The sequence below is a fragment of the Gopherus evgoodei genome, chromosome 12, assembly GCF_007399415.2.
Source record: "Gopherus evgoodei ecotype Sinaloan lineage chromosome 12, rGopEvg1_v1.p, whole genome shotgun sequence".
NCBI lineage: Eukaryota > Metazoa > Chordata > Testudines > Testudinidae > Gopherus > Gopherus evgoodei.
This window is the reverse complement of record NC_044333.1, coordinates 1734464-1747347: the sequence shown is the minus strand read 5'-3', so window position 1 is coordinate 1747347 and position 12884 is coordinate 1734464. Positions and strand designations below refer to the sequence as shown.

Here is a 12884-nt window from a genome sequence, read left to right as displayed (position 1 = left end):
TGCAGCCAGAACCCGGGGCAGGTGCTGCACAGCCAGAACCAGGGTCAGGAGTTGCACAGTGGCTCAGTGCCCAAGGCTGGCATCTGCTGCTACATGGCCAGGGCTGGGGATTGGCACCCTGGGTCAGCACCCCGCAGCCACACCTGGGGGGCAGGCACCTGGGACCAGCATCAGGGGCAGGTGCCTGCTGGAGCCCGGGTTCAGCACCCACTGCCACACGGCTGGTGCTAGGGGTTGGCAGCCAGGCCCAGGGATCCACAACTGAGGCTGGTGCCCGCTGCTGGGGATTGGCGCCCAGGACCAGCACCCACTGGAGCCCAGGGTGGCGCCAGACGCTGCACAGCCGGTGCTAGTGGTTGGTGTCCAGGGCTAGTGCCTGGGATCAGAATGAGTGGCCAGAGCCAGGGATTGGGGTCTGCTGCTGCACAGCAGTGTGCTAGAGCCTGAAGCCCCATGGGCCTGGCCGCAGGCTGGGGTCGCATGGCCAGAGCTAGCAGGCCGCACCTGAAACATTGCGGCTGGAGCTGGTGGGCTGGCGCCCGAAGCCCCATAGCTAGACCCTTCTCTGTGCAACCGGGCTTCCTAAGTCCCGCCACTGAAGCCCGCTGTCCAACGACCCCAGAGTGGAAGCCTGAGCCCCACTGGGTCCCCCCCACCCCCTGTAGGTCGAGAACTCACCTTGCTCCTTCAGCACTGGGCCCCACCTGTCTCCAGAGGCGGTGCAGGGTGGCACATGCAGAAGCAAGAGGAAGGGAGGGAGGGAGAGTGGGCGATACTTCCCCCTCACCCCAGTCACCACCCAGCTCTGTGACCGCATTTGAGAAACACTGAGCTAGACCAGTAAAACTGCACCTGCACTAGGGCTCTTTCCGGTGTAACAGTTGGTTAAAAAAATAATCAAACCCCTGACACACATAGCCCTGCTGGTAAAACAAGACCAGACTATGGCTCAGTCCTCAAGCCTCAGACACCAAACCAGGACAGGTAGGGGCAGTGGACTGCAGGGCTTCCTCTATCATGCCTGGAATGGCCAGGCCAGCAGGGTTCCCACCCCAGCTGCCTTCTAGGTGGTGTGGGCCCAAGCCAGCTGGCAGTGGCTTGCCCCAGAGTTCCTGTGCTAAGAATCCAGCTTTGGACAGGACACTCGGACAGGAAGAGGAAGGAGAGGATTCCCTGCAGCTCACACCTTGTGTTCCCCTTTTCCCCTGAGGGAGCAAGATTCAGGTCTGTATCAGGAGAACATAGTGGGCCTCCCTGCTCTCCTCATGAAGGGGCCAGGGGCTGATCCTCTGCTCCCTTAGAAGCTCCCCAAATGAGTTTTTCCTCCACAGCTTCCCACTTCTCCTCCTTCCCCCTTTAGAACCCGCCCCCCACATGGAGTAGAAACATGATCTAGTTCAGCCTCTGCTTCTCTTGCCTCATTCAGACAAGTGCTGATGTTGTGGAAACACCCCATGGTGATTTCCTGCTTGCTACCAGAGAAAGAACCTGCAGTGTAAACTATACTGTAACAGTACTCCAGTCAAGGATTTTGCAGACAGTTGGGGTTCCTAATGGCTGAGGCCACACAGTCTGTCTCACAGTGCCTGGCTTCTAAGGCGCTATTTATGACAGAGAGGTGGCAGGTTTGAAGGAATTGATTTTAAATGATTCTCTCTAAGGCCTTATCTACACTGGGGGGTGGCGATATCGATCTAAGATATGTAACTTCAGCTACGAGAATAGCATTGCTGAAGTTGACGTATCTTAGATCGATTTAGATTGAATTACTTCATGTCCTTGCAGTGCGGGATCGACAGCTGCCGCTCCCGCTTCTCGCCCTGGTGGCGTTCCAGAGCCAACGGGGAGCACGTTCGGGGATTGATGTATCATGTCTATATGAGACGCGATACATCAATCCCCAATAGATCGATCCGCGGGTAGTGTAGACATACCCTAAGGTAGCAGTCCCTGAGTAGGCACTCATTACTCATCAAATCCTTACGCATGCAGATAAAGCCATTTATTTAAATGAGGACACAAGATCAGCTCCTAGTAATTCACTGTTCACTGCTTATTTATATTAGTGTACTTTCTTTTAGTAAATCATGTTAGTATTTGGGATTTCAGATCTGATGGTCAGAATTCTGCCCTTGGATGGGAACTAGTAATAATAATAATAGGGCTCAGATTTTTCTGAATGCGATAGCTGATGGATTTCTTCACCAAGTAGTTGAAGAACCAACAAGAGAGGGTGCTATTTTAGATTTGGTTTTGGTGAGTAGTGAGGACCTCATAGAAGAAATGGTTATAGGGGACAACTTTGGTTCGAGTGATCACGAGCTAATTCAGTTCAAACTAGGTGGAAGGATAAACAAATATAGATCTGGGACTAGGGTTTTTGACTTCACAAGGGCTAACTTTAAAGAATTAAGGAAATTAGTTAGGGAAGTGGATTGGACTGAAGAACTTGTGGATCTAAAGGCGGAGGAGGCCTGGAATTACAAGTCAAAGTTGCAGAAACTATCAGAAGCCTGCATCCCAAGAAAGGGAGAAAAAATCATAGGCAGCAGTTGTAGACCAAGCTGGATGAACAAGCATCTCACAGAGGCGATTAAGAAAAAGCAGAAAGCCTACAAGGAGTGGAAGAAAGGTGGGATTAGCAAGAAAAGCTACCTTATTGAGGTCAGATCATGTAGGGATAAAGTGAGAAAGGCCAAAAGCCATGTAGAGTTGGACCTTGCAAAGGGAATTAAAACCAATAGTAAAAGGTTCTGTAGCCAAATAAATAAGAAGAAAAGAAGAAAGGAAGAAGTGGGACCGCTAAACACCCAACATCTAAATAAATACTTTGCCTCAGTCTTTAATAAGGCTAATGAGGAGCTTAGGGATAATGAAAGGATGACAAATGGGAATGAGGCTATGGAGCTAGATATTACCATATCAGAGGTAGAAGCCAAACTCGAACAGCTCAATGGGACAAAGTCAGAGGGCCCAGATAATTTTCATCCAAGAATATTAAAGGAATTGGCACATGAAATTGCAAGCTCATTAGCAAGAATTTTTAATGAATCAGTAAACTCAGGGGTTGTACCGTACGACTGGAGAATTGCTAACATAGTTCCTATTTTTAAGAAAGGGAAAAAATGTGATCCGAGTAACTATAGGCCTGTTAGTTAGACATCTGTAGTATGCAAGGTCTTGGAAAAAATTAGACGAAGGAGAACGTAGTTAAGGATATTGATGTCAATAGTAACTGGGACAAAATACAACATGGTTTTGCAAAAGGTAGATCGAGCCAAACCAACCTGATCTCCTTCTTTGAGAAGGTAACAGATTTTTTTGACAAAGGAAACCCAGTGGATCTAATTTACCTCGATTTCAGTAAGGCATTTGATATGGTTCCACATGGGGAATTATTAGTTAAATTGGAAAAGATGGGGATCAATATGAAAATTGAAAGATGGATAAGGAACTGGTTAAAGAGGAGACTACAATGGGTCGTACTGAAAGGTGAACTGTCAAGCTGGAAGGAGATTACTAGTGGAGTTCCTCAGGGATCGGTTTTCGGACCAATCTTATTTCATCTTTTTATTACTGACCTTGGCACAAAAAGTGGGAATGTGCTAATGAAGTTTGCGGATGACTCAAAGCAGGGAGGTATTGTTAACAGAGAAGGACCAGGATATCATACAGGAAGATCTGGATGACCTTATAAAATGGAGTAATAGTAATAGGATGAAATTTAATAGTGAAAAGTGCAAGGTCATGCATTTAGGGATTAACAACAAGAATTTTGGTTATAAATCAGGAACACATCAGTTGGAAGTAACAGAGGAGGACGACAAGGACCTTGGAGCATTGGTTGATCACAGGATGACTATGAGCCGCCAATGTGATATGGCCATTAAAAAAGCTAATGCGGTTTTAGGATGCTTGAGGAGAGGTATTTCCAGTGAAGATAAGGAGGTGTTAGTACCATTATACAAGGCACTGGTGAGACCTCATCTGGAATATTGTGTGCAGTTCTGGTCTCCCATGTTTAAGAAGGATGAATTCAAACTGGAACAGGTTCGGAGACGGGCTACTAGGATGATCTGAGGAATGGAAAACCTGTCTTATGAAAGGAGACTCAAAGAGCTTGGCTTGTTTAGCCTAACCAAAAGAAGGTCGGGGGGGGGCGGGGATATGATTGCTCTTTATAAATATATCAGAGGGATAAATATCAGGGAGGGAGAGGAGTTATTTAAGCTTAGTACCAATGTGGAGACAAGAACAAATGGATATAAACTGGACACTAGGAAGTTTAGACTTGAAATTAGATGAAGGTTTCTAACCATTAGAGGAGTGAAGTTCTGGAACAGCCTTCCAAGGGGAGTAGTGGGGGTAAAAGACATAGCTGGCTTAAAGACTAAGCTTGATAAATTTATGGAGGGGATAGCCTAATTTTGGCAATTAATAGATCTTTGATTATTTGCAGGTAAATATGCCCAGTGGTCTGTGATGGGATGTGAGATGAGGTGGAAGCTGAGTTACTACAAAGAATTCTGGGTGTCTGGCTGGTGAGTCCTGCCCACATGCTCAGGGTTTAGCTGACTGCCATATTTGGGGTCGGGAAGGAATTTTCTTTATGGAAGATTGGCAGAAGCCCTGGAGGTTTTTCACCTTCCTCTGCAGCGTGGGGCACGGGTCACTTGCTGGACGATTCTTTGCACTTTGAGGTCTTTAAACCACAATTTGAGGACTTCAATAACTCAGACATAGGTTAGGGGTTTGTTACAGGAGTGGGTAGGTGAGATTCTGTGGCCTGCATTGTGCAGGTCAGACTAGATGACCATAATGGTCCCTTTAGACCTTAAATCTATGAGTCTATCAGATTTACACAAGTGCAGAATTTGGCCTTTGGGGAACAGACTAGTTTCAGAAGAACTAACTTGCCCTGCTCCTGTGCTTCATCTGTTCTACGGACAGATAGCTTTAGGTTCCAGGTCTGTCAATCCCAATCCTATCACAACCTTGGCTTCAACACTTCAAGAAAGTCAGGAGGGCACGGTATTAAGTAGGTGGTTTTTTGGTTTAGAACGTATTTTAAAATAGCCATTTTAAAATGCCCAAATTTGTTAAGTTACCATGTCTACAGTTAAGTGTCTGACTCTCAAAGGGGTAGACAGGATCTTCAGGGATGTTTTTGAAGCATCAAGAGAAAAGAAATGGGGCTAAAACAGAAAAATATCCAGAGATACTGCTGGAGAACTAGAAGACAGATGTCTGTGGGGTGAGTGTCAGTACTCCCAGGTTGTATACATAGCGCATAGCACACATGCAGCATGAACAACCAGTCTCCTGCATTCTCATTTGGTTCCCTGGAGTACAATAAACCAATTAGTCAGGGAACTTGGCTTCCCTAGTTAGTGAACTGACTGCCAGTTCAAACCTACTGGGACTCTTGTGTCATAGGAGAACATGGACAGCCTGAGATGCCTTGAGTTGACAACCAACACTTATCTGACCTACCAGTTTTAGCAAACCTGCTTCCACCCCTTGTTTACAGCCTGGATCTGTATAAATTAACTCTGTTTAGCCACAAAAAGTTACATATTCTGGTTTACCAAGAACATTGGTTCCATTGAGACATACTGCAGTTGGTGAGGTTCGCACTAGCATAACCTCTCCAAATCAAACTCAGCTTAAGTGTGTGCTCATAGCATGCGACTTCCCATGGCCCCTCAATGCACAATTCAATCATCACTTATGGCATTCGGAGCTGTAGCAATTTTTGGATACCAGCAGGGGGTGGAGCGTTCGGGACTGATATGCACAGCCCACTCTTTAGCTCAGTGATGGTGTGGTATAGCACGGTATGTAAAGCACAGATGATGGAGATGAAATAGGGGAAGCAAACAGGCAGGCATTTGATCTAATGGGAGGATCACTTTGCCAATGTTTTTTACAGATATTTTCAGTCTTTAAAGAGAACCCCAGGAAGTGTAAAAGGCAGGAGATTGGTAATGGCCTACCAAGCCTTTTGTCTCTAGGAACTTGGCGTAGGGCAGGAAGGTCAGAATTTTTAAACTACAAACTAAGTGGCCAGATTCTGTTCAGTCTCTCTTGATAGTTGTTTGATATGCGACTCGGTTGTATGGCTATTCGGTGGTCAGTAAAACAATTAAAAAAAATCAAACAATCAGGATTAGCTTCAGAAAGTTTCACTCTGGACAAAGCTGTGGGTGAATTCCTTTTAATTCACAATTAACAAAGATAAAACAAGTAAAAACCTGCAGACTTTTTTTTATTAAATTCTCCCATTTCATCTGTACAGAAAAAAAGCACATTATGTTCAGAATCTCAGTAACATCTCAAAATTACACAGCATGAACATGTAAAAAACAAGAAACTGCCAGGATTTTATACACAGAAAGGAAAACAATTTACAAAGAGTCTTGTTAATGTTACGTTAAAAAAAGGACTAAGTTGAAACAGTTTTTACTGTACAGTCTATGATTTCCTGCTTAGTCTGTTTTGTACATTGTACTTGGGGAGGCTCCCAATATTACCCCTGCATACTACTTAGAGACCCTTCCCTGTGCATGTGTTAACATGTCTCCCCTTATGCAAACATCCAATCTCTCCACTGCTCTTTGCACTCTGGCATTTCGGTGATTTACCCTAGAACACAGATCTTTTGCTTTCAATCAATTACAAAATCAAAAAATAAAGAGTTTGTTTTGGGGAAATGGTCGTGGCACAGGCTGTTTCTAGCCAGTAAAGGAGGCAGGATGCTGCTCCCTCACCCTTACAGACAGGTTCAGCAGGTAACATTCGGCAACACATACAGTGCAAGAGATCTTGGCTGTACTAGTTAGTCCTCTCCTCTCCCATTCAGCTGAGCCTTTGCTGTGAATCAGAGCATACACTGTGACTGGGGCCCAACACAGTGTCTCATTATTAGGCTGAAAACCTAGGCTGGCCCATCTCCTTACCCTCAGAAGCTGGAAAGCAACAGTACATATCTGGGTGCTGCTCCTCTCCATGACACTAACGTAAAAGACCTCATTGGTTTAGTCAAATCACAAACAGTTTATAAAATTATACAGAAATATTTTAACAGGGGGGAAAAGCTAGTTGACCGGTTCTGACCTGGTTTCACACTGAACTCAGAATTAACTTTGAAAACCAAAAGCTGGCAAAAGGACTCAAACAACTACATTCTTTCTGAACTAAATAGTTCTGCATTAACAGAAATCATACTCCAACTTAAGCACATTCAGCTGAAAGTGATAAACCAGAGCTTACCACCTCTGGCACTGAGTTTGTATGTCACATTTTCCTTCCAGTTTCTCCCCCTGCAAAGAAAAGCAACTTCTTTGCTAACAGTTAACTGCATGTTAGAAACTGCTGTCCTGCTCAGCCCTCCCCAGCATACAGTGCATCTTCACACAGCATGCTCACAAGAGTCTCACTCAGGGCCAAGATCATGATGTTTGCATGGTTCACACGTGCCAGACTCTGGAAGGAATCCTCACATGTGGAACTTGCAGAGAATTATTCTAACTTCAGTAGGGTCTTTCAGCCCTTCTGCAGCAGCAGAGGGAGAGGGACACAAGTTTCATGCAAAGCATGAGAAGGAATGCTGCTCCTGGCCTCACCCTTAATTGCAGCCACCTGCATATGAAAAGTGATTTTCTGGGGGGCAAGAAAACTCAGGGACAAAGCTAACCAAAAGGCAACAAGAAAGAAAAATCAACCCATTAGTAAACAATAAATAAGGCTATTTTGTTACAAGAACACGCAAACCACCACCACCTGGTTAGCTAAAGTTAAGTACTGAGATGCACGGGCCTGGGATACACAATCCTTCCCATGTTATCCAAACACATGATCTTGCCAAGTGAGAGTAAGCTTGGAATGTACCATTAGGCATCTGAGCAGAAGAGGAAGGCAGGGTGTAGAGGAGCACCATTCCTTACTAAGAGTTATTTCCCCCCTTGGATACTCCAGTCAAGCCATTCCCAGGAGCATCAGCTCTACAATATCTAGAACAAGCCCCCAAGAAGGAATGCTTAGCCATGGGAAAGATAGACATTTACAGTATACTCCATGGAATGGATAGCAGCCTCCCCAAACTGAGGGGTGACGGTTAAGTCAATGGTGGAGGGGAATGATGAACATTAGGGCTAAGAGTAGGGAAGTGGCAAGGAGGCCTCAGATCTACAAGCCACTTTCCACCAAGTCCCCTCTGAAATAGTTGATTCCCAAGTACTTCTAATGTTCTCATTAAATCAAAATAAAAAGTTTCCCTAAATTCAAGAAGGCAACAGTGCATTTTACAATTGTGTATTTCCCTTTCCGCTTTAGGGAATGACCACCCACTATGGGCATTTACTGACACAGTCAGCAAATGTTTGCATTAGAGATCCAAGGGGCAGGTGCTCACCAATCAGGATACATTTGGAATAAGACTGGTTATTTTGTTGTGTTTTATCTAGAGGCCTTCTCTAGATGCACAGGCCCTTACAGGCTATGATGGCTAGGATGGCATTTCTAACACACTATATTGGAATATTTCTAGTCTCCCTAAAAAGATGCTCCTATGCCAGAGTCATTATGTTTGGCATGGCAATATGTTAGGGGGGCCCCTCTGTAAGGTGGTGAATTGGGTGTAAATCTTAACGATCGTGAAATGGCTAAAACTGTGGCAGCCAGTGACAAAGTTCTCTTTGCCCAGTCCTAACTATGTCAGTTCCCTGCAAGAAATGGGTCTCTCGACTTTATTTTATCCCCTTTTGTAGTTCCAACAGGACCCTTGGGCCTGTGCACTATTGCACTTCCGACCATGCCATTACAGAAGGGAACCACCCAGAAACATATGTCATGTCACACCTTCCGGCTTCATTAAACTGCTTCCCTTACTTCCCCCACTGACAGCAGCTCCATTGTCCACTGACATCTGAAACTAAGTCCCCGGATGAAATTTTGAAGGCAAACACCAGGTAGATTGCAGATGCTCAATGCAATACCCAGAAAGTGCAGTTGCTGCTTGGGGTTTGCTTAGTGAAGGCTTCACACCAATGCACAATCTAGTTAGCAAGAGATGCACCTGGGTACGAGGAAGGTCTCAGCAACACACAGTTGCAGGGCCGATAACTGCAGCTGGTTAAAGTAACAAGACAATACTGCATTCAAATTGAGCACACACGCATACAGAGACTGGCTAGAAGAGACCCTGCATTCCACAGAACAACGTTCACTCTGTTCGTACCATCTACACTACACAGCTGACTAGTCTTTTGCCTTTAACATTCCTCTCATGTCTACTGCAACGGAAAACACAGGAAATCAAGTCTTCCCATGTCCTAATCTACTTGGATACAGAACTTCAGCTGGAAAGTCAAACAGCACTTCCCTTATTCCCTCACCAAGATTCACAGCCAGAACCACGGCTGACAAAGCATCTACAGTATTTCACTACAATTACATTTGGGATTCACCAGAAGATGCTAGTCAACTCCTCAGTCGGGTTCTTCAAGTTAAACAGGTAGCAAATGCTCCCTCACAAATACAAAGTCTCTGGATGGCAATTCAATTTTGCCTTAGCAAAACGTAAGCAGCACTAGGATTGCCAAAGAAGCAAGACTGTGCACTGGGGAGAATGTACAATCTTGTTCCCCCTCCTCCTGCACTTTGAATCCACCCCACCTGTCTGACCTGCTGCCCCGACAGTTACAAAGTGTTGCAATGATGCTGAGCGAGAGGTAAAACCATGCGCTTTTGCAACTGCCACATGCATACTTGTGTCACCCTTTTACACTTCAAGCAAGTGACGGGATCTGCCGTCGTCTTCCTGGCTCTCAGCTTTATTCAAACCTGCAGAATCAGGGAAACCACACAAGTAGCATTGGGCAAGGAAGGTGGGGGAAGGAATTTAGGCTCCGTTTCTGTTCCATGGATGACTTACATGTCACCTATTTGGAACCCTACAGCATATCAGATCTCTTCTATGGAACCTGCTCCACCGCCCAGGTTCTCCCATCATCGCCTGACCAGTGTGTACAGTCCCTTGCCTCTCATGGTTCGACTCCAGACACCAACCACTGTCTTTCACGTGAGCTTTTCTAGTCTGTCATCACCATACTACTAAGACTGGGTCTCAAAATAGTTTATTTTTATCTTCAAAGTGGCATGGTGAAGAGAGATGTTACCAAAAACCTAACTTTGTACCCCTCTCTAGCATTTTGCAAAAGCAATCACAGTATTTTTAGAGATCAGTATGTTTACATAGCATGATTAGAATCAGCTGGTTCACATTCAGAAATGCCCCCACCTTGTATCAGATCGATACATAACACTGGAAATTTCAGAAATTACTTAGCGGTGCAACAACAGGGAGCAGGAAAAGAAAGTTATAGATCAAGCATTAGCCTAGGTGGACAGCATTAGGCACATGATTTATATTTCAGCACGCACAGGAGAATACATCTAACAGGTTAATAAAATATATTTATCTATATCTTACTGTACATGCCGACTCTCGTGCAACACTGCCACATTTGAACCACACACTCAACCTTTGTATCCCAGGTCCCAACCAGAGAGTGGCCTAGAGGAAATGGTAAAGAAAATGGTAAGAAGTCACCACAGCTGAAGGTGTTTCTACAAATCACCTCCCTTGAGCTGGGAAAAGGGGGCTGGGAACCAAGTTCTGGAAATGTGACTAGAGCCTATGTGTGCCCATCAGTTGGTGACAACAAAGCTATTCCCCATGAAGATCAGCATGTCTGTCCTTCACCTCACACTATCAGCACTTTTCTCCTGCTTGACATTTAGGGCCAGCACCTCTGACCTACATCCCCCAATGCCAAATTGCATCTATATCAACCAGTGTTTTAGAGGTTTGAAAAATTTACTCTATTTTTAAAGCTGTAACTCAAACAATTAAAACCCAGAGAAGCCAATGATGAATCACTGCACTAACCCAAAAATGATCCTTCTACTGAAGCAGACATTGCTATCTCAATCCTACTCAACATCACTGGGCAACATGGAGCATTGCTGATGTATCATCATCATCATCTTTGGCTAGCTAATTTGGAGGGGGGGGGCAGAGTGTTTCTTAGCTTGGCAACTGAGGGATGAAATAAAAGAGTGATAAAATCTAACTGCATTGCCTTTGACGAACAAAGGTTAACAGGCGAGTTAATCAGGGTATGTACAATGCAGCTGTCAATGCATTACACTTCTACGCCTAACCTCCACACCCTTTCCCACGCCTAATAAAGTCTATGCTATACAGCTCAAATGGCGTATCAGACCACTGGAGTTTTTGATCCTGGCCAGTATTTTATTTTATCCTGTGAGTGGCAGAGGAAAATGGGAATTTGAGGGCATCTTTTCAAACAAAAAACCCACAGTAACAAAACCAGGACATTCGGAGGATGACTGAGCTGACTGACATCCTTAGCAGTCTGAACTATGCCCTGAAGATGCTTGGAATAGGATGAGCAAGATGTCTGAAACAAGGCCAACTGTGGTGAGTGATGCTATTTACCCTCTAATTTCCTACCTCAGTTTTACCCAGCCACAGAGCATGAACACATCCCAGGAAGAAATGCTGCCTAACTCATATGAGTGGTACTTATATATTTTTCTTCCTTTAAAAATTTACTTTAAAATTTACTGCTTGAGCTGCAGGTCATGTCAGTCCGATTTGCTGATGGCAGGTCCAACGATACAATAAAGAGACTTGTCTACAGGCAGGTAACAGGAGTCCGCTAACAAAAGGGTAACGAAAGCTGCTGGCTGAGCTGCCAATGTTGCACACTGACTCTTTCATAGGACGGTGAAGATGCCACAGATGAGATCCAAGATGGGAAAACTGAGCCGACACCTGCTGCTGTTCTAATTCTTTTTTTTTATTCTCTTCTCCCAAAAGGGGGTGGGTGGGCAGACTATACAGAGGAGGGCTGTACAAACTGGGCACTGGGCAGGCATTTCTTCAGCAGGCAATCCAGGCTCTACCTGTCCTTGAGCTCTCGTGTCACCCGCTTGGTGATGCGTCCACACAGGAGGCCAATCAGGAAGAGTACACAGATGCTGACTGTGATAACAGACAAGATGTAGTTCTTGGACGGAGAAGTCATCACTTGCATAGCAAGATCAGAAAAGCCTTCTGCTGGGGCAACCTAGGGGGCGAGGCAGGAAACATAATTAACAGGACTTCAGTTTCTACATCAGTCTTTACAGAGAAACTAACAACATGCAGAAAGATGCTATTTTACGAGCTAGATAAGGACACTTGTAAATTCCCCATTTGCCTCCTGTAAGCAGTCAGCATGCCCTCTTTTTATAACTGAACTTTCCCTGGGACACAATTACATAATACACATGAACTGGGATACATCAATAGGCCAGTAGGAGATGGATTCCATCAACTGGGACACAAAGCTCTAAAGCTCCTAACTGCCCCAACGACATCCCAGCTCCTCCTGTAGCTCTCTCCAGTGTCCTGCCTTTTTGTTCATATCACCTCTCCCACCCTCATAGCTCTTCCTCTGTTGGTACCCTTTGCCCTGTCTGTGAACTAGTCCCGAGGGATACTGAAAGCAGTTTGATTTCAGTGTTATTAGGCAAGTAACCCAAATGCTGAGAAAAGAGTTATATAAATAAATTAAGGGTCCTTGTGATGGGGTGGACTAGGCCCAGAGGACTCCTGCTGGAGGCCTGAGGGTCCTGCCACTCTCATCCCAGATAATAAGCAATGAAGAAGTCCTCCAAGCAGGCTAGAGTGGCTGCAAGGGAAGCAGCCAATCAGGGCCCAGGAGGGCCCTATAAAAAGGAGCTAGAGAGCCAGACCAGAGACAGTGCAGTTCCTTGCTAGAACTGAAGGAGCATGAATGGTGTGGCTGGCT

The 12884-nt window shown here is 45.2% G+C and overlaps 1 protein-coding gene across 1 annotated transcript in view; it reads right to left on the bottom strand.

Moving 5' to 3' along the window:
- Window positions 1–6201: 6201 nt before the first annotated feature.
- GLG1 (golgi glycoprotein 1) overlaps window positions 6202–12884 on the bottom strand; it is a 181728-nt gene continuing 175045 nt past the window's right edge. Inside the window, exon 26 of the mRNA XM_030581154.1 lies at window positions 6202–12158. Coding sequence (XP_030437014.1) covers window positions 11991–12158 — 168 coding nt within the window. The 3' untranslated portion in view covers window positions 6202–11990. The remainder of the gene's footprint in view (window positions 12159–12884) is intronic.